Raw genomic sequence first — 19,193 nt, forward strand, 5'->3', positions numbered from 1 at the left:
CCAGTCAGCCAGTGTAGAAAGTCAGGCTGCCAAGCCAGAGCATATCAGCCCTTGCAGTCAGCCATTGCAGCCATACCAGCCTTGCTCAGTCAGCTCAGCCAGGCCTCTCTTGAGGCCTGGCTCTCTGTCTGCCTGGCCCGGTCTGCCCTGCCCTGCCTTGCAGCAACAGAACCAGCCTTTCTGGAAAGCCAGCCAGCTCAGAATGCGAGCTGAGCAAGCCAGTGCAGCAGCAAGCCCAGACTAGGTTACCGCAGCCTTACTGTGCAGCCACAGCCACTCAGTCTAGACCAGCAGGAGCTGGCCAGGCTCCAACCCTTGCAGCGCAGCCTTAGGCCGGACAGTCCCCCTGCCTGCACTTTGTTGCCTTCCTGGCCTGTCTGCCTGCCTAGGCGCCTCGGTCTTCCTGTCTGTCTGCCTTGGCCTGCCAGTCTGAAACTGGTTTAGACTAACTGCGTGCTTGCCAGCTGCGCTGGCTTGCTGAGCTCGTATTCTGAGCTGGCTGGCTTGCCAGCAAGGCTGGTTCTGTTGCTGCAAGGCAGGGCGGGGCAGACCGGGCCAGGCAGACAGAGAGCCAGGCCTCGAGAGAGGCCTGGCTGAGCTGACTGAGCAAGGCTGGTATGGCTACAATGGTTGACTGCAAGGGCTGATGTGCGCTGGCTTGGCAGCCTGACTTTCTACACTGGCTGACTGGCGGAGCTGGCTGGCTGCGTTGGCTGACTGGGCGGGCTTGCTGGCTAGCTGGCTTGCTGGACTCCCTGAGGGAAGCTTTGGGATGGATCTCTAGGGGCATCGGCTTGTGTTGAGCCTTCCAACGGCGTCTACCTTGATCTTCGTCCTAAGAAAGAAAGACAGAAAAAGAAACACACACACAAACTCAACTATGCAGCTTCCACATGAGGAAGGCAGGCAGGCACGCAGGCAGGCACAAGCTGCCTGCGTGCTTGCTTCGCCCTCCAGTTGCTGCTCCAGTTATTTGTTTTCCCTCAAACCCATCCTCAATGTGTTGGGTGAGGTTGAGCTCTGTCCAGCACAGGACGGGACGGAAACCAGCTTGGTCTTTAGTCAGCTTGGTGTCTATGAGTGGTATGAGGCGTTGGAGTAGCAGCCTCTCTTGTAGGTGATGCAGAGGAGGGAAATGGGTCGGTAGCTCTTTGAGGATGATGGGTCTTTGCCAGGTTTGGGGATTGCAACCACTTTGGCTTTTCTCCAGACAGAAGGGATGGTTTTCTGTGCCATGCATGTGTTCAGCATCCCCACGAGCCAGGTCTTTGCGTTAGGTTCCAGGTGCTGTATAATTTCTGCCAGTATGTCATCAATCCCTGCTGCTTTTCCGGGTTTCAACTTTCCCATTGCAGTTTTGAGTTCTTCTAGGTCGAAGGGTTTGGTTTGAGGGCTGGCTGATTGTGGTTGGTCTGATACCACTGTGCGATGGTATTCTCCTGTGGGTCGTGGCGGTGTTGGTTACGACTGTTGGCCACCAGTTGTGATGCAACAGAGTTCGCTGTGACTGTTGTGAATTATGGGTGGCTCCCTGAGGTCCTTGATCGCCATTGGGTCCAACAGTGGTCATTGAAGCGTGCACACACATGCAAACGAAATAAATGAACAACAACACAAAAACTAAGGCACTGGTGTCGGACTTCTGGTTTACCGGAACGGGGTTCAACTCCCTGCAGTGCCCTGCTCAATGTGTTGTATTTCATTCATTGGTCCATGGTCTCAGGTCATTGAGCGGCGCGCTATAGTGTGCGATTCTTCATCATTGTTGAGGATTTTTTAAAGGTGAAAATCAAGGAAAAGCAAAAGGCTATAGTCCATGGTCACGGACCGCATACTGGTCAAGGTCATTTATACTGGTGAAGATCATTTACTAGTCTTCTAAAGGTCATTTATACTGGTGAAGATCATTTACTAGTCTTCTAAAGGTCATTTATACTGGTCAAGGTCAATTACTAGTCTCATGAAGGTAATTTATACTGGTCACAGTCATATACTGGTCACGGTCATTTCTACTGGTGAAGGTCATTTATACTGGTCAAGGTCATTTGTACTTGTCAAGGTCATTTATACTGGTCAAGGTCATTTACTAGTCTTATTGAAGGTAATTTATACTGCTCAAGGTCATTGATATTGGTCAAGGTCATTAAGTGGCACGCTATAGTGCGCGATTCTTCATCATTGTTGAGGATTTGAAAAAAGGTTAAATTGCAGAAAAGCGAAAGGCTAAAGTCCATGGTCACGGAGGGCATACTATAGTATGTTGTTTTTCTTTTTTTTGGTGGTGTGCGGGCTCCATCCAATAACTACACCAGTTGTGATGCAATAGAGTTTGCTGTGACCGTTGTGAATTATGGGTGGTGTGGTCTTTGCCAAGACGGTGGATTGTGGCCCATGCCTTCCTGCTGTTATTTGTCATGTTGGTGTTCTCTATATCTTTTCGTCCTGGGCATGACGTTAAACTGTTCCGTTCGAGAGGACCGGCGACCCTCGAATGTAAACAGGTGTTGGGACAGGGTCAGGTGTTGTCTTGATGCATCCTATGATGATGCCACAGGTGTCATTTAGGGCTGTGTCGACCAATTTGGTGTGACGGGATAGGCTTGTAGGTGATGCAGAGGAGGGAAATGGGTCGGTAGCTCTTTGGGGATAATGGGTCTTTGCCAGGTTTAGGGATTGCAACCACTTTGGCCTTTTTCCAGACAGAAGGGATGGTTTTCTGTGCTATGCATGTGTTCAGCATCCCCACAAGCCAGGTCTTTCCGTTAGGTCCCAGGTGCTGTATCATTTCTGCTAGTAGGTCATCAATCCCTGCTGCTTTTCCGGGTTTCAACTTTCCCATTGCAGTTTCACGTTCTTCTAGGTCGAAGGGTTTGGTTTGAAGGCTGGCTGATTGTGGTTGGTCTGATACCACTGTGCGATGGTATTCTCCTGTGGGTTGGTGGCGGTCTTGGTCACAACTGGTGGCCAACAGTTGTAACCAACACCGCCACCGACCCACATAGAATACCATCGCACAGTGGTATCAGACCAACCATAATCAGCCATCACTCAAACCAAACCCTTCGACCTAGAAGAACTTGAAACTGCAATGGGAAAGTTGAAACCCGGAAAAGCAGCAGGGATTGATGACCTACTGGCAGAAATGATACAGCACCTGGGACCTAACTCAAGGCCCTGGCTTGTGGGGATGCTGAACACATGCACAGCACAGAAAACCACCCCTTCTGTCTGGAAAAAGGCCAAAGTGGTTGCAATCCCTAAACCTGGCAAAGACCCATTATCCCCGAAGAGCTACCGACCCATTTCCCTCCTCTGCATCACGTCTTTCTTATACCTGTGGTGTGCGGGCTCCATCCAATACCTACACTAGTTGTGATGCAACAGAATTTGCTGTGACCGTTGTGAATTATGGGTGGTGTGGTCTTTGCCAAGACGGTGGATTGTGGCCCATGCCTTCCTGCTGTTATTTGTCATTTGTCATTATGGTGTTCTCTATATCTTTTCGTCCTGGGCATGACGTTAAACTGTTCCGTTTGAGAGGACCGGCGACCCTCGAATGTAAACAGCCACGAAAGGAAACTGTGTGTGTGAGGTGTTCTCTATCATTTCATTCCAGACTTCACTGTCTATCTCCTGTGTTTTCCATTCATCTTGAGCGTTACACAGTCGTCTGATGTGCGGGGGGAGGTGCCGGCTAGCGCATAAAGGCTCTAGGGGCATCGGCTTGTGTTGAGCCTTCCAACGGCGTCTACCTTGATCTTCGTCCTAAGAAAGAAAGACAGAAAAAGAAAGACACACACAAACTCAACTACGCAGCTTCCACATGAGGAAGGCAGGCAGGCACGCACGCAGGCAGGCAGGCACAAGCTGCCTGCGTGCTTGCTTCGCCCTCCAGTTGCTGCTCCAGTTATTTGTTTTCCCTCAAACCCATCCTCAATGTGTTGGGTGAGGTTGAGCTCTGTCCAGCACAGGAGCGGCCGGGACGGAAACCAGCTTGGTCTTTAGTCAGTTTGGTGTCTATGAGTGGCATGAGGCGTTGGAGTAGCAGCCTCTCTTGTAGGTGATGCAGAGGAGGGAAATGGGTCGGTAGCTCTTTGGGGATGATGGGTCTTTGCCAGGTTTAGGGATTGCAACCACTTTGGCCGTTCTCCAGACAGAAGGGATGGTTTTCTGTGCCATGCATGTATTCAGCATCCCTACGAGCCAGGTCTTTGCGTTAGGTTCCAGGTGCTGTATAATTTCTGCCAGTATGTCATCAATCCCTGCTGCTTTTCCGGGTTTCAACTTTCCCATTGCAGTTTCGAGTTCTTCTAGGTCGAAGGGTTTGGTTTGAGGGCTGGCTGATTGTGGTTGGTCTGATACCACTGTGCGATGGTATTCTCCTGTGGGTCGGTGGCGGTGTTGGTTACGACTGTTGGCCACCAGTTGTGATGCAACAGAGTTCGCTGTGACCGTTGTGAATTATGGGTGGCTCCCTGAGGTCCTTGATCCCCATGGGGTCCAACAGTGGTCATTGAAGCGTGCACAGACATGCACAAATGCACCTACACACGCACAGGCGCACATGCGTATGCACACCTGGACCTGTAAATGAACAACAACACAAAAACTAAGGCACTGGTGTCGGACTTCTGGTTTACCGGAACGGGGTTCAACTCCCTGCAGTGCCCTGCTCAATGTGTTATATTTACATGGTTCATTGGTCCATGGTCTCAGGTCATTGAGCGGCGCGCTATTGTGTGCGATTCTTCATCATTGTTGAGGATTTAAAAAAAAGGTGAAAATCAAGGAAAAGCGAAAGGCTATATATAGTCCATGGTCACGGACCGCATACTGGTCAAGGTAATTCATACTGGTGAAGATCATTTACTAGTCTTATGAAGGTCATTTATACTGGTCAAGGTCATTTACTAGTCTCATGAAGGTAATTTATACTGGTCAGTCATATACTGGTCCGGTCATTTATACTTGTCAAGGTCATTTATACTGGTCAAGGTCATTTACTAGTCTTATTGAAGGTCATTTATACTGCTCAAGGTTATTGATCAATATCAATGACCTTGATGACCCCAAGGTCATTAAGTGGCATGCTATAGTGCGCGATTCTTCATCATTGTTCACGATTTGAAAAAAGGTTAAATCGCGGAAAAGCGAAAGGCTATAGTCCATAGTCTCGGAGGGCATACAAAAATGTGTGGTGCTATACAGGCCGTTCTGGAAAATTTGGGACAGAGGTTCATCGTTGGCATCCAGGGAGTGTGTGTGCAAAATTTGGCATCGACCGGGTTAATGGTGCTGGAGATTAGCTGTTAACAAACTGACGGACACACACACACACACACACACTCACTCAGAGTGCAAAACATACTCTATCCCCATGGCTTTGGCCTGGTGCCATACCGTTATTAATTATTGCCTACAATGTCAATTGTGAAATTACTTTACCGTTGCAATGCAAAATTTACATTTCAACGAATGGACCTCGTAAAACAAAACAAAAACCAAGGCACTGGTTGTGGTACTTCTGGTTTACCGGAATGGGGTTCAACTCCCTGCAGTGCTCTGCTCAATTTGTTGTATTTACATGGTTCATTTTTATTTTCTGCTCATTGTGTTGCCTTTTCATAGATGATAACCCCCAGGTTCTTTAATGTGTTTGCACTCCCTACAGTTAGGTTACCAAGTCTATTTATTTATTATTTCTGTTCACTAGAACTAGAACCAATTACCAAAGTAGGCTTTCTAATGACACAACTCGCCTTTGTTTTTATGTGTAGCAAAAACGTTCTTTTTATTTACGCCAAAGAGTAGAGGCTGGTCTGCATTCATGCGAGCGGGGAAGTTTAGAGTAACATAGCTCTAAATGAAACGCATTAGAGCTATGGACCAGAGCTAGTAGTCATAGCACTTCATGGTATATGCATAGTTTATATAGTTTCATTATAGATATATTAAACAGAGAGGACTGGAGTCAATTGGGTTATATTATGTTTAACACTAATTTGAAGCTGTCAAAATCTGACAGACTTCTGGCGGCCATGGCCACGCCCACCTTTTGGTAACGCCCCCTTTCGGCCAAGCCCACAAAAAGGACCCCCCATGTCATTTGCCAGGCAGGCTCCACTCTCAGACAGATATTTGGCTCCGTCTTATGAGCTAATTTAGAATTTCCTGTCTGAGAGCTAGCTAATTTAAGACATCCGGTTGCCTTCAGAATAAAATAAGGTTATTTAATTCGTTAATTAAATAATTGTCAATGCCCCAAGGCACAGCACTTTTTTGAGCGTTGACCTCAGTAGAAGGTCTGCTGCCGTGAATTTTACACCTCTCCCACTTAGCGGAGAGTGGGGTGTGGTACAGGACATCTCCCCGAACGCGTGGGTATACTGCATCTACAAGTAGTACAAGATAAATTGAAACCATTGACACCTACTTCGATGGTTCAGTTGTCATCTATGCCGGGGAATTTAGCAGCTCTCATTCAAGCGTTTTTTCAAAATCCAGGTCACACATTTGATTGCAAAACAATCTGTGGTGTCACTCAACAACTAGTGAATAGCATCTTACTTGGCCTTAGGAATGCACAATGACCCATTAGATTTTATACACAAACTAGTAGTTTGGTTGAGTATGTGTGGTGTCCACACAGTTGTTCAAGCAAAACATACAGACATCTGTACATTCTGTGCCTGGACAGTTGAAAGCAATTAACAGAACAATAACGGAGGACAATTTGGAAGAAGATGATGATGATGTGGTTTTATGCAATGAAAGTCTAAATGACAATATGTGTGAAGCTATACCATTACCAATTCTAACATTTCTACAACAGACATCTGCTATCAAAAAATGTCACACACGGCTTGAAGAAGCAGCAGCGCAGGACTCAACATTTAGACGGAAACTTGAGAAATTCAATCTAGCCAACACATCAGTGTCATTAGTGTCTCAGAAATGTTCTAGGACAGAAGAATGCACCATATTAAACAGCTTTGTAGAATACACACTTCGGTCTCCTTTCCTTGGAGATGACCTGCTTTGCCTGAAAAGTCTTAGTCTGTATAGTTGTACTCAATGTGGTGACAAGGCCTTACCATCTACAAAGAACATGTCACAATTCATAGTGCAGCCACGTGTCACAAAAAGGCATCTTAGACACTATTGCACAAATATTACCTGCTCAATCTGAACAATGTGAAACATGTCAGCAGGAAAAGAGCTTATCAACATATGAAGTAATTAACAGCCCACAGACCTTACTTCTCCTGTTAAGAGCTGGCACAAAAATTCCAAAAACGTTCAATTTATCCTGTCTGTACCACCAAAATGAGTATGCTTTGACCAGTATGTGTGTATTTTTCGACAGGCCACCATATGCGTCATTGTACATCCTTAAAGATCATAAATGGCATATCTGGACAAATGAATCGAATGACACAGCAGGCTATACCTTTGATGCAAAGAACATCCGCTCGACAGCACACAAAGACAGTAGTCACAAGTAGTTTCTATGTCGTGTCATACGAGAAAATAAACAGTCGAGAAATAATCAAGTTTCGTCAGGACAAACAAATGCATAAATGCACAGACAGATGCAATCAACGCACACAAGTGACACCCATTCCAAAGCTAGAGGTAACTCCTTGACCTGACTTAGCTTGCGTAGAGAAAGTGATTTCATGTCAATGCCCCAAGGCACAGCACTTTTTTGAGCGTTGACCCCAGTAGAAGGTCTGCTGCTGTGAATTTTACACCTCTCCCGCTTAGCGGAGAGTGTGGTGTGGTAGAGGACATCTCCCCGAACGCGTGGGTATGTCCAGATAGTTGCCTCGCGGAGGCCTCTTTGTCCAGTGTCCATTCTGGGTCCGGAAACGGTACTTTTTTCAGCGTTGACCACAGTAGAAGGTCTGCTGCTGTGAATTTTACACCTCTCCCGCTTAGCGGAGAGTGGGGTGTGGTACAGGACATCTCCCCGAACGCGTGGGTATGTCCAGATAGTTGCCTCGCGGAGCCGTCTTTTTTCCAGTGTCCATTCTGGGTCCGGAAACGGTACTTTTTGTCAGCCTTGACCCCAGTAGAAGGTCTGCTGCTGTGAATTTTACACCTCTCCCGCTTAGCGGAGAGTGTGGTGTGGTAGAGGACATCTCCCCGAACGTGTGGGTATGTCCAGATAGTTGCCTCGCGGAGGCCTCTTTGTCCAGTGTCCATTCTGGGTCCGGAAACGGTACTTTTTGTCAGCATTGACCCCAGTAGAAGGTCTGCTGCTGTGAATTTTACACCTCTCCCGCTTAGCGGAGAGTGTGGTGTGGTAGAGGACATCTCCCCGAACGTGTGGGTATGTCCAGATAGTTGCCTCGCGGAGGCCTCTTTGTCCAGTGTCCATTCTGGGTCCGGAAACGGTACTTTTTTCAGCGTTGACCACAGTAGAAGGTCTGCTGCTGTGAATTTTACACCTCTCCCGCTTAGCGGAGAGTGGGGTGTGGTACAGGACATCTCCCCGAACGCGTGGGTATGTCCAGATAGTTGCCTCGCGGAGCCGTCTTTTGTCCAGTGTCCATTCTGGGTCCGGAAACGGTACTTTTTGTCAGCCTTGACCCCAGTAGAAGGTCTGCTGCTGTGAATTTTACACCTCTCCCGCTTAGCGGAGAGTGTGGTGTGGTAGAGGACATCTCCCCGAACGTGTGGGTATGTCCAGATAGTTGCCTTGCGGAGGCCTCTTTGTCCAGTGTCCATTCTGGGTCCGGAAACGGTACTTTTTGTCAGCATTGACCCCAGTAGAAGGTCTGCTGCTGTGAATTTTACACCTCTCCCGCTTAGCGGAGAGTGTGGTGTGGTAGAGGACATCTCCCCGAACGTGTGGGTATGTCCAGATAGTTGCCTCGCGGAGGCCTCTTTGTCCAGTGTCCATTCTGGGTCCGGAAACGGTACTTTTTTCAGCGTTGACCACAGTAGAAGGTCTGCTGCTGTGAATTTTACACCTCTCCCGCTTAGCGGAGAGTGGGGTGTGGTACAGGACATCTTCCCGAACGCGTGGGTATGTCCAGATAGTTGCCTCGCGGAGCCGTCTTTTGTCCAGTGTCCATTCTGGGTCCGGAAACGGTACTTTTTGTCAGCCTTGACCCCAGTAGAAGGTCTGCTGCTGTGAATTTTACACCTCTCCCGCTTAGCGGAGAGTGGGGTGTGGTATAGGACATCTCCCCGAACGCGTGGGTATGTCCAGATAGTTGCCTTGCGGAGCCGTCTTTTGTCCAGTGTCCACTTTATAAAGTCCATGCACTCCAGTGAATAGCATTTATCCATTTAGATAACTTTATTATTATTATTATAAGGATTTAATTACTTATTCTTACACAGAAACATAATGTGTGTCTTATAGCATCATATAGCATAATTTAAATGCTTAATTTGTAGTTTTAATGTGCAAATTAAACTTTTTTTCAATACTCTAGAGGGTACTCTTATTTTGAAGAGATCGTCCACCGGAAGTCTTAAATTAGCTCACTAGATTAGCTCACTAGACGCTGCCGGAACCCAGTGTACTCTCTGCTGCCCACACTGCTCCGAAGAATGCACCAGTGTGCAGTTGTTTGTATACTGTTTTTAAAAAAAGGAAAGAAAATGGTTTATACCCTGTAACATGTATATAACGATACAATGTAACATAGCTACAAAATGCTGTACCCCCTGTCCCCCTCCAATACTTACGCCATTTTCAACTGGTTTTTATTGAATTTTGACGCTTGCTTTGGCAATGTACACTGCCCAGTACCTTTATAAATTATATTGATCTAAGAGGATAGCACGCCAGAGAAGTCAGATTGCGGTGGTTACAAGAAAAGTCATTTTTACATTATACTCAACATCCATTCAGACAGTAGACTATAGCTGCCATATTTCAGAAAATGTCAAGAGTGAGACTCTAGTGTCTTAATGTGTTTGACGCCGTCCGAAGGGCCGGCAATTTTTTTTGGCTTTTTTTAATGTCAATTTGGCCCGTTTTAACGTTGATATTTAACCTTAACACTGATGTCTTCACCTCCATGCCAGCTGCTCTCCCTGCACTGACAGCCTCCTCATGCTTAAAGTAGAAATGAAAAAGATATCTATCTATCTATCTATCTATGCTCCTCAGACCCAGCCAGCCAGCCAGCCAGCAAGCCACACACATAGTACTCAGACCCAGCCAGCCAGCCAGCCAGCCACACACATAGTGCTCAGACCCAGCCAGCCAGCAAGCCACACACATAGTGCTCAGACCCAGCCAGCCAGCCAGTCACACACATAGTGCTCAGACCCAGCCCGCCAGCAAGCCACACACATAGTGCTCAGACCCAGCCAGACACACACATAGCTCCGTAAGGGAGAGGCTACTGGAGATTGGAGAACCTGATTTGGACATGATCTGATGCAGTACAATGTCACTATGACAGAAAGAGAAGATGGGTCTGGCCACATTCATTCACCCCATAATCTCAGTGGAAATTGGGGAATATGTCAGAAAACTGGAATGTGGGAAAATTCCTTATTTTTACATTTTCTTAGTTCAAACACATCTGTGGGCTCTCTCTCTCTATGAACAGAAACAAGTCGCGATGCGGCCCCTCCCCCTTCCCTTCACTTCACACACACACACACACACACACACACACACACACACACACACACACACACACAACTTTGTCTCTATAATGTGCACGGGCTATGGCACCGTTCCACTTCCTCATATCACGCAAGAGACGCCACACACCAGTATAGAAGAGAGATAGTCACAGGTCACTTACTCACTTGTTGTAACTTGTGGGGGCTATATTGTCTTCCATGAAAAATATTTCGAAGCGATGTTAAACTCTGCATGGCTCATTTCCATGCGATTTGGTCCACTGTTTACCCTCCTGCATATATCAGCTATCAGATCGGCTATTTTACCGTTTGTGAGGACGCACACATGAGCGTGCGTTATTACGCGGCGCCGCAGAGAAAATTGTTATTTATCATTATAATGCGTGTGAAATGGCATGTGTGGCGTGGTGCGTGGTAAAGGGTTAAATTGCGTGACTGTCACACTCAAAGGGTGAGACATGGCAGCTCTATAAACAACATCCATTTAGACAGTAAAGTAGACTATATATTATAAACAACATCCATTCAGACAGACTACACATTCAGGCCCGTGCTATTTCACGGAATTCCGTACATATACATGCAAAAATCTGTACATATTATACTACAACTGTTTTGACCACGACAGAGGCTTTCACTACTATTGTATGTACGGAAATGTTTTCTCATGCCAATAAAGCTCCTGTTAGTATTGAATTGACTATAATATTGAATACTCAGTAGTGCCATCTCGTGGACTTGGCAGCATATTACAACCGATGCCTTTGCAGGTTGCACACCGTTAACTATACCATGAGAACAGCATACAGCAGTAACAGCACCACACCACATGCAACAAAACCTACCTATATTATGCAATAAAACAAACAACGTCAATGCTAGAGCACGAAAAAATGCTGATTTAATTTTTGCTTTTTAAAGTAGACATCCTGTATTCAAAAACTAGTCACTACATACAGGATACCGTACAAAAGCTAAAAATGCAACAATTACAAACATTTTGTTCAACAAATAACAATTGTACAGTATAAATGTATACAATACTGTTTTTGTTTTTATTTGGCACTTGACAAGATGCTATTGTGTTTATCAGAAATGTTACACCTGACACAGCTTTAAGGTAAAACAAAAGGAGAAATACCTACGATAAAAGCAATACAACATGACACTAACATTGCAGCAGTTGTGATCCTCGGTTGTTTCAATGTGGATGACGTTCATCTATACAAAACAGCAGTTATTCAATACAAACATTCAAAAATGTTCCTAATTTTCAGTAACTCAAGTCACTTTGTCAGACACGGCCGGGTGGCTTTAGGTAGGCTACACTACATATATATATATATATGTGAAATTAAAAACAAAACAAAAACCTTTGCCTATAATGACCTGCCCAAAATAGGGACACCGGATTGAAAGTGGCCAATATCAAGGTGACAAAGCTTATGTTAAAGATAAAATGGGAAACCCAGCACTGATGTGTGTGACCATCTGTAAGGAGGACAAAGTTGGGTCAAGTTTTCATTCATGCTAGTGGGATACTTGTATGTTTGTAGTTTGTAAAACATATAGCTGACTATTGTCCATAATCACATGGCCCCGGCAACAAAAAAAAGAAAGGGAAAAAAAAGGCAGCTGTGTGAATTAAGCCAATTGCACATGGATCTCATTATTCAGTCTTCTAGTGCATCAACAATATGTTATGTCATCATGGCTCAAATCCCTGTTGGAGGTTGGCAGAGATCAATTATACAAATGGGTCACAATTTAATTTAGCTCAGCCAAAATAAAGGAAAATCACACATCTATGTCTATACAGCATCCACATTCTACAGTGCACACCTACAGTACAGTATGTGTTCTTCTACTTGCTTTTTCTTTGTGAAGTTATTCCTTTCAACCATTAGGTGTACAGTATGCTTTATACAAACACACACTGACTGGTGGTAGTATAATGATAACCAGGGTTCGATTTGTAAAATAAATCTTAAGGGGGGGGGGGGGGGGACAATTTCTTAAAGGGATTGTGACATTAAAAAAAAGGTTTTCGAATTGTTCTTGTTTTTTTAGGTTTTCTAATCTCAATTGCACCCAAAAAACATGAACTTTTAACATTCAGTAGATTTTCTGTGATCTGGGGTTTTCTGGCTCAAACAGGTGCTCTGATTTGCCGGCAGTAAGTGACATCACTTACTGCAAATCCCATATATGTCAATGGGATTTGCCAGCAGATGTCACAGTTTCACTGTGTTGCCTGTTTTCATTGTAGCTCAAAAGGCCCCAAAACCCCCAAAGAAAACTTCAGACCACAGAAAATCCACTGAATGTTCAAAGTTCAGGTTTTTTGGGTGTAATTGAGGTCATAAAACCTAAAATAAAAAATAAAAATAATAATAAATGAAACTGAATGTCATAAAACCTTTAACCACTAAGTCCTAGATACTTGCGATGGATAGCAAACATAACCGCTCTACAAACTTGCGTGTCATGAAGCTTCTAGATCTACTGTTTTTCAAATAATAATAATACAAAATTAAGAATTTTGAACAACTTGCCCAAAAACCCGGATGACAGTCTGTATGTTGATAATGTACATTTTTTTAAACAATATTTTTAAATTGTGATAAATATCAAAGAAATCAGTCTACATTTCCCAAAAGGAAAAGCATGTATTTAATTCAGTCTGACCAGAAGCAGGAATTAAACCCAATCCACAAAATGAATAACCAGAGAGGGGATATTTACCCCGCCCCCACGCACCAAACAGCAAATCGAACCCTGATGATGACCATATACATATACAGTAGCTGGATTACAGCTGGACGGCTGCTCTGTCCTTAGTCACCGATATTGATATACACACATGCACATAAGTCACATGCATGCATGTGGTTTAGTCCCAATGCTTATCCAGCTTAAGAAAAACTTTTCAACATGCGCCATTTATAACACCTAAAATGTATGCGAAGACATTTTGTCTGTTCATTCTTCACATAATAAAATGGAACATAAGCAGGTCTGCATGCGTGATATCCCCTATTTTTGTTTATTTTATTTTAAATAATACTTTTTAAAATGTTTGAGAATTGGACATTTAACTGAAATACGTTTTTGTAAAGTTCTTTTTCATGTTTTATGTCAACACTACAGGAAAAGGAGTTGCTAATTTTCTACTTTTCCTTTAGACAGAGGTCAGTTACAAACAGTAACTATATCATGTTTTCAGATCAAATGTTCAGCGATATGCAGAAACCCCATGAGGAGGTTTAGATGCAGGGCTGCTTTTTATCCTTCATTACATCTGTGATCATTCACAAAGTCAAAACTATTAAAATGGGTGTATATACTTAATATATACAATATTAATTCAGCAATTTCTTCTTGACTCTTGATATCCCAGCACGAAATAGGAATAAAATGAGTTTGCATGTCAAGTTTGCAAAAACACAAACACAGTCTCACATTGGGGGGAAAAGTAGAAACTAGAACCAGTTCTTTTTCAGAGAAAAGGACAAACATCAAAACTCCTTTTTGCAGGTTAAATAATCCCAACTAAAAACTATATGTCCTTTCATTCAACATCCCCATCTACTGTACCACTATTATCATCATAATCATCTCTCTCTCTCTCACTCCCCCATGTACACATTCTTACTATAAACAACAAGAGCTCACATGACCTGGGTTGCCCCACTGGGAACTTGGTAGGGCACAGAGAACCAGGCAGATACCAAAACAAGGACTCCAGTTCCCAATATATACACAACATACGGCAGGCCTTCTGTGTACAATGACATGCCTATGAGAAAACGGCAGGATCCAAGTCAACTACAATCTAGAGGCAGGAGCAGGTGGATGACATAGTGGGTGTGAGAGGTTCTGGGGAATCCTTTGGGATGTTCAGTCTCCACTTTAGAGGAATTTAGACAAATTGGTCTGAGAAGTGCTGGAGAATCTGGCTCCTGTGCTCTACTTTCGAATCCTCAGTGCATATTTGAAGGCCTGTATTCCTCTTAATCATCATCATCATCATCGTCATCCTTATCATCTTCATCTGCTGCTTCTTCTTCAGTCTTCTCCGTGTGGAGGGTAAAGGCTATTTGAACTGATCCAAACAAGCACTGCAAAGGTAATCTATAGTTAACAATCTGGTTGCATTGAAAATGAAACAGTGTTGGGGTAATAATCACTCTTTGTTGTAAGAAGTAACTTAATGCGCAATCAACTTGTCCAGGGGATGAGGATGAGGTGTTTGAAACCTGATGGAAAGTGTTCCATTTCTGATGGCACCAATGAAAACAAGTTGGACATATGTACTTTCAGCCAAACTTTTAAATAGTCAGAAAGATTGCTTAAAGCTAACTTTAAAACCTTTTGTATTTTTAATGGACAAGATTTCCCCACTGTATCATTTCATCAAACAATTGTCCCAGTTAATAATTTGAGGACATTTTCCTTTGCACTTCAAAGTGCATATTTTGTTCATTTGGGATGCTCTTAGAATTATCATTAATACATTGCTAACTTGATCACTTGTACATGTTCATTGTGTGCCAGTGGCAAAACCCTTTCACATTGATGAGGAAACCTAAAATGTGTCTGTGCTTTGCAAACTATTCTTATAGTTGATGACTCATTTTGATGCTATAATTTGTGGTGAAGAAATGACACAAACAATATGTAGCTCCATACAAAACAAATTCCCAACAAATTCATAATATAAGCAAACAGATGCTTACGTACTATGTTGATCCCCTAGTTTAGAACTGCCCAGCACTGCTGGGGTCACACTGCAGCAGGCGGACGATGGAGGGGTCACTCTTCGCTCCCTTAATAAACTCCTCCAGAGACAGCTTGCCTGGAACACACACACAAACGCAGGCACACACACACACACACACACACACACACACACACACACACACACACACACACACACACACACACACACACACACACACACACACACACACACACACACGATTAAGAAGTGATTAACATTATGTCATCTCTCTGCCATTGATAGTTGTAGAGCAGAGTATGTTAAATGAAGACACAGAGAAAGTACATTATGGAAGCAAGTATTCAACATACTGTGTGAACACACACATTACCCTGCTATTCCACGGTGGGTCCCAATGGGGGGAGGGTGATATATATATATATATATATATATATATATATATATATATAGAGAGAGAGAGAGAGAGAGAGAGAGTTATATATAGAGTTGGATATTCAAAGTCAAGAGACAAGTCTGTGCGTTATTTTCTTGACACTCTTTCACATGTTTGTGTTATGACTGAGGCACACTTCTGTCCAAGAGGTGGCAGTATTGATACATTTTATTCCCATTTGGTACTCTCCTATCTCTCCTACACCTCGCATGTGCGCATGTGCACACGCACACGCACACGCACACGCACACGCACACACACACAGACACAGTAGGCTACTCGTGATTCCAGTCATGAGAACCAAAGAAAGACGGCACAGTTCAATGACCGTGGGGTCAATATTCTCCTCTCGTCTTCAGGCTCTCTCCTTCCCGTTACTTTTCTCCTCCTCTATCTTCTCTTGTCTTTCGTTTCCACTGCCTCTTCACTCATCATCACACACGCCTTCCCATTGTGTCATAATAGCTGTGTTTATGTCCTTTCCATGTGTGCGTGCGTGTGGGGTACATGGCTGTGTGTGTACCCACCCACCCACCCACCCACTACCCACTAACCGTTAATTACGCACAAGGCAGCTGTCGCCGTCTCCAAACTGTCTTATCCCACCCTCCCACGCTACCCGGTACCCGCTATACATTATGCCAACGTTATTTGTGCCTGGAGTGGAGATGTGTCCATGGCAGTGTTGTTGCGTTATCCATATTGCTATTTTGCCCACACACATTATGGTAAAGCGCACAGCAAATTCTAAAAACCACTCGCTATGCCAAATCTGTTCGGTAGAGCGCGCCCGCAATTTTGGTCCGCCCGGGCGCATGGCTCAAAATTAAGAGGTCTCCCTCACTCCTAATTTATAATCAGCAGAAGTGAGTATGTCAATTCCTTGTGCCAATTGTGTTCATATAAGATTTTACGTCTATTCAAAGACAATGATTTGTGCTGCGCAAAGCCATTCGCTCCAATAATATAACATTCTCTTTAATCAGTAACATTGGCCTGATACTTATGTCTATCAAATATTGCTTTTATTGAAAGGCAATCAAAGGCTAGAGCTTAAGTAGAAAACATTAGGTTGTGTCCGATATTAGATAAGCCCCATAGTGCTGCAGCAGAGCGTTTACTGTTATGCACAAAAGAGTGAGTTTTAATTCCATGTGCCAATAAATTGTGTTTTTATCAGCAGTTGCCAGTTAAGCTTATCAATGACAAATACAATGTCATTTGATCTGCGCTTGCTATAACCACACCAGACCATTCAGTTGAATTCATCCAGAACACAGACGATTGCTGTATTTTAAAGTTCTCTATAACCGGCAATGTGTGAGTGATACTTCTGGGTATCAAAAATAAATGTATTCCAAGGCAACGTCGCACCGCCTCTAAGATCTTCCATGGGCAGAGGGAGAAAGGAGAGAGAGCGTAGAATAGATAGCACTAGACATAATGGCTTGCACAGCCTGCTCTAAAAGCAATGGCATCTGGCACACTGATTGGTTTTATTAATGTAATTCCCAAACCACACCAATGCATAATGTAACAGACTTAGTTAGGGGTCCAATTTTGGTTCCAAGAGTAGTACACACAGGGTTAAATTATACTGAGGACTTTAAGTCAGTCCATCAGGTGGCATTAGTTGGCCCTTCACAGAGCAGCTTTCTGCTAAATGTCTGTGCTAAGGAAGTTGTCTGAAGCCGTTTCCTTTCAAAGGAGAGGAAGGTGATTAACTGCCTGGACAGACATACAGGAAAATATCCATGACCATAGAGTTGTCTTGCAAGTTTCAAAATTGATTCAGTAGAGCTTTCACTTAGAAACTATCTATTTAACTTGCAGAAACCGACGCTACCATCAACCCCATTTCTTGTGTTTTTGGAAGTATCTCTGTGTTATTCAGAACCTTAATTAAGATAAGCCCGTTATTGATCCCCCAAGGGAAATTCAGTCACCAAAGACAGCACAGCAGTTAAGATACAGATTACAGGGCAAGAAAAAAAAGCTACTGTAGATGCGTATATCTATTCCAGAGCCTTTGATATAGACAGAGTTACGCAAACTGCGTTCCCTTCATGGGATCAGTCCAATGGCGGCTCTCCTACATAGACTTCTATTGAGCATGGGGACAACCAACTGGGCCAAGTCCTGGACCGGAAGTAGGCAGAAATGCATTGGACTCAGGCAACAGCCCAGCTTTAATGATCTTAAATCCCTTTATTTTAAATTGTTTTGTAGTAATAGACTAATAGTACAACATAACATTAAAGAGACTTTAGTTGTTACTGTACATATTTTAAAACAGTTGTCATGTTGCACACATGCTTAAAATAGCTCTTGTTTGTGCCGCCCTCGTTGAAAACAATGTATTTCCAACTCCAGCTTGGCTTAGTTAGTCTGGCTTATTAGCCAGGCTAAAGCTGGCAAGCTGTCATTCTCTTATACTTGTATTATTTCCTAACCTTGCGTCTCGGAGGACAGTATATATATATATATATATATACACCCCCAAACAAAGCACAAATACAAGAGAGCATACAGTAAGCATGTCAATAAGGCACTCCATCTTCAGGTGAAAAAATTAAGAATGTATTGTTTTTAGCAATGCAAAGAAGACAGTGAGCTAATTCCATGCAACCCGGTGCAAGACGATTCTACAGCTGTAGAGGAGTTGTTTTACACGTACAATAATTTCTGATAAACAAACTATGTTTGCGTAAAATGACAATTTTTACCCCCAAAAAAGAAAGTGAATCTAACACCTGGGTGAAATGCAGTTCAAGTTGATGCAATAAAACCAAACCAATAGCATGCTGGTGTTGCTAGGGACTGAGGACGGCCGTCAGCCTACCATCTCTGTTGGTGTCCATCTGCCTGAAGATCTTCTCTGTCCTCTTCTCTGGCGTGGACTCGTCCTCAGGCATCTTCATCACCGACGACACCATCTTATAGATTGCCTGCATGAAGAGACAGACAAGTATGTTGTCACTGTCAGGCAGGTTCGTAAGATTAACGCCCCGCTTCATCACAAATACCGAAAATAGCCAATCTACAAGCTCACGTGTCACATTGAGACGCATTGTGTGCTTGTAGATCTGCTATTTTCAGAAAATGGTGAAAGTGCATAGGTCCATCTGTGTTTTTTTTAAATAAATACCAGACCAATGCCCGTTGGGAACGCATGGCCCATGCAATACCAACTGTACAGGTTGACAGAATACCCATTATACTATTATCATAGTACTTGGAGCCTAGTCTATGACATCATAACGATGACATCAGGGATCTCAATATAATGTTTCAACAAAGTCGTCTTCAGAGTTCAAACTACTGAAATAGAAAAGCCATAAAAGTAATCTTTAAGAAGAAAGTCAACACACACCCAAGCCACAATACAAGTCATTA

General features: G+C 43.8%; 1 protein-coding gene across 5 annotated transcripts in view; it reads right to left on the reverse strand.

Moving 5' to 3' along the window:
- Positions 1-12,773: 12,773 nt before the first annotated feature.
- The window catches only part of ncalda (neurocalcin delta a), a 78,186-nt gene continuing 71,766 nt past the window's right edge, over positions 12,774-19,193 (reverse strand). For 4 of the 5 annotated variants that reach the window (XM_083761624.1, XM_083761625.1, XM_083761623.1 and 1 more), the window contains 3 exons: positions 18,640-18,745; positions 15,364-15,478; positions 12,774-14,741 (listed from right to left, as the gene is read on the reverse strand). In XM_083761624.1, the coding sequence (XP_083617750.1) occupies positions 15,381-15,478; positions 18,640-18,745 (204 nt within the window). In that variant the 3' untranslated portion in view covers positions 12,774-14,741; positions 15,364-15,380. Of the gene's footprint in view, positions 14,742-15,359; positions 15,479-18,639; positions 18,746-19,193 lie in introns of all 5 variants that reach the window. The other variant, XM_083761627.1, reaches the window with a different exon arrangement.

The sequence above is a fragment of the Protomyctophum parallelum genome (assembly GCF_964188405.1).
Source record: "Protomyctophum parallelum genome assembly, chromosome: 3".
Taxonomy (NCBI): domain Eukaryota; kingdom Metazoa; phylum Chordata; class Actinopteri; order Myctophiformes; family Myctophidae; genus Protomyctophum; species Protomyctophum parallelum.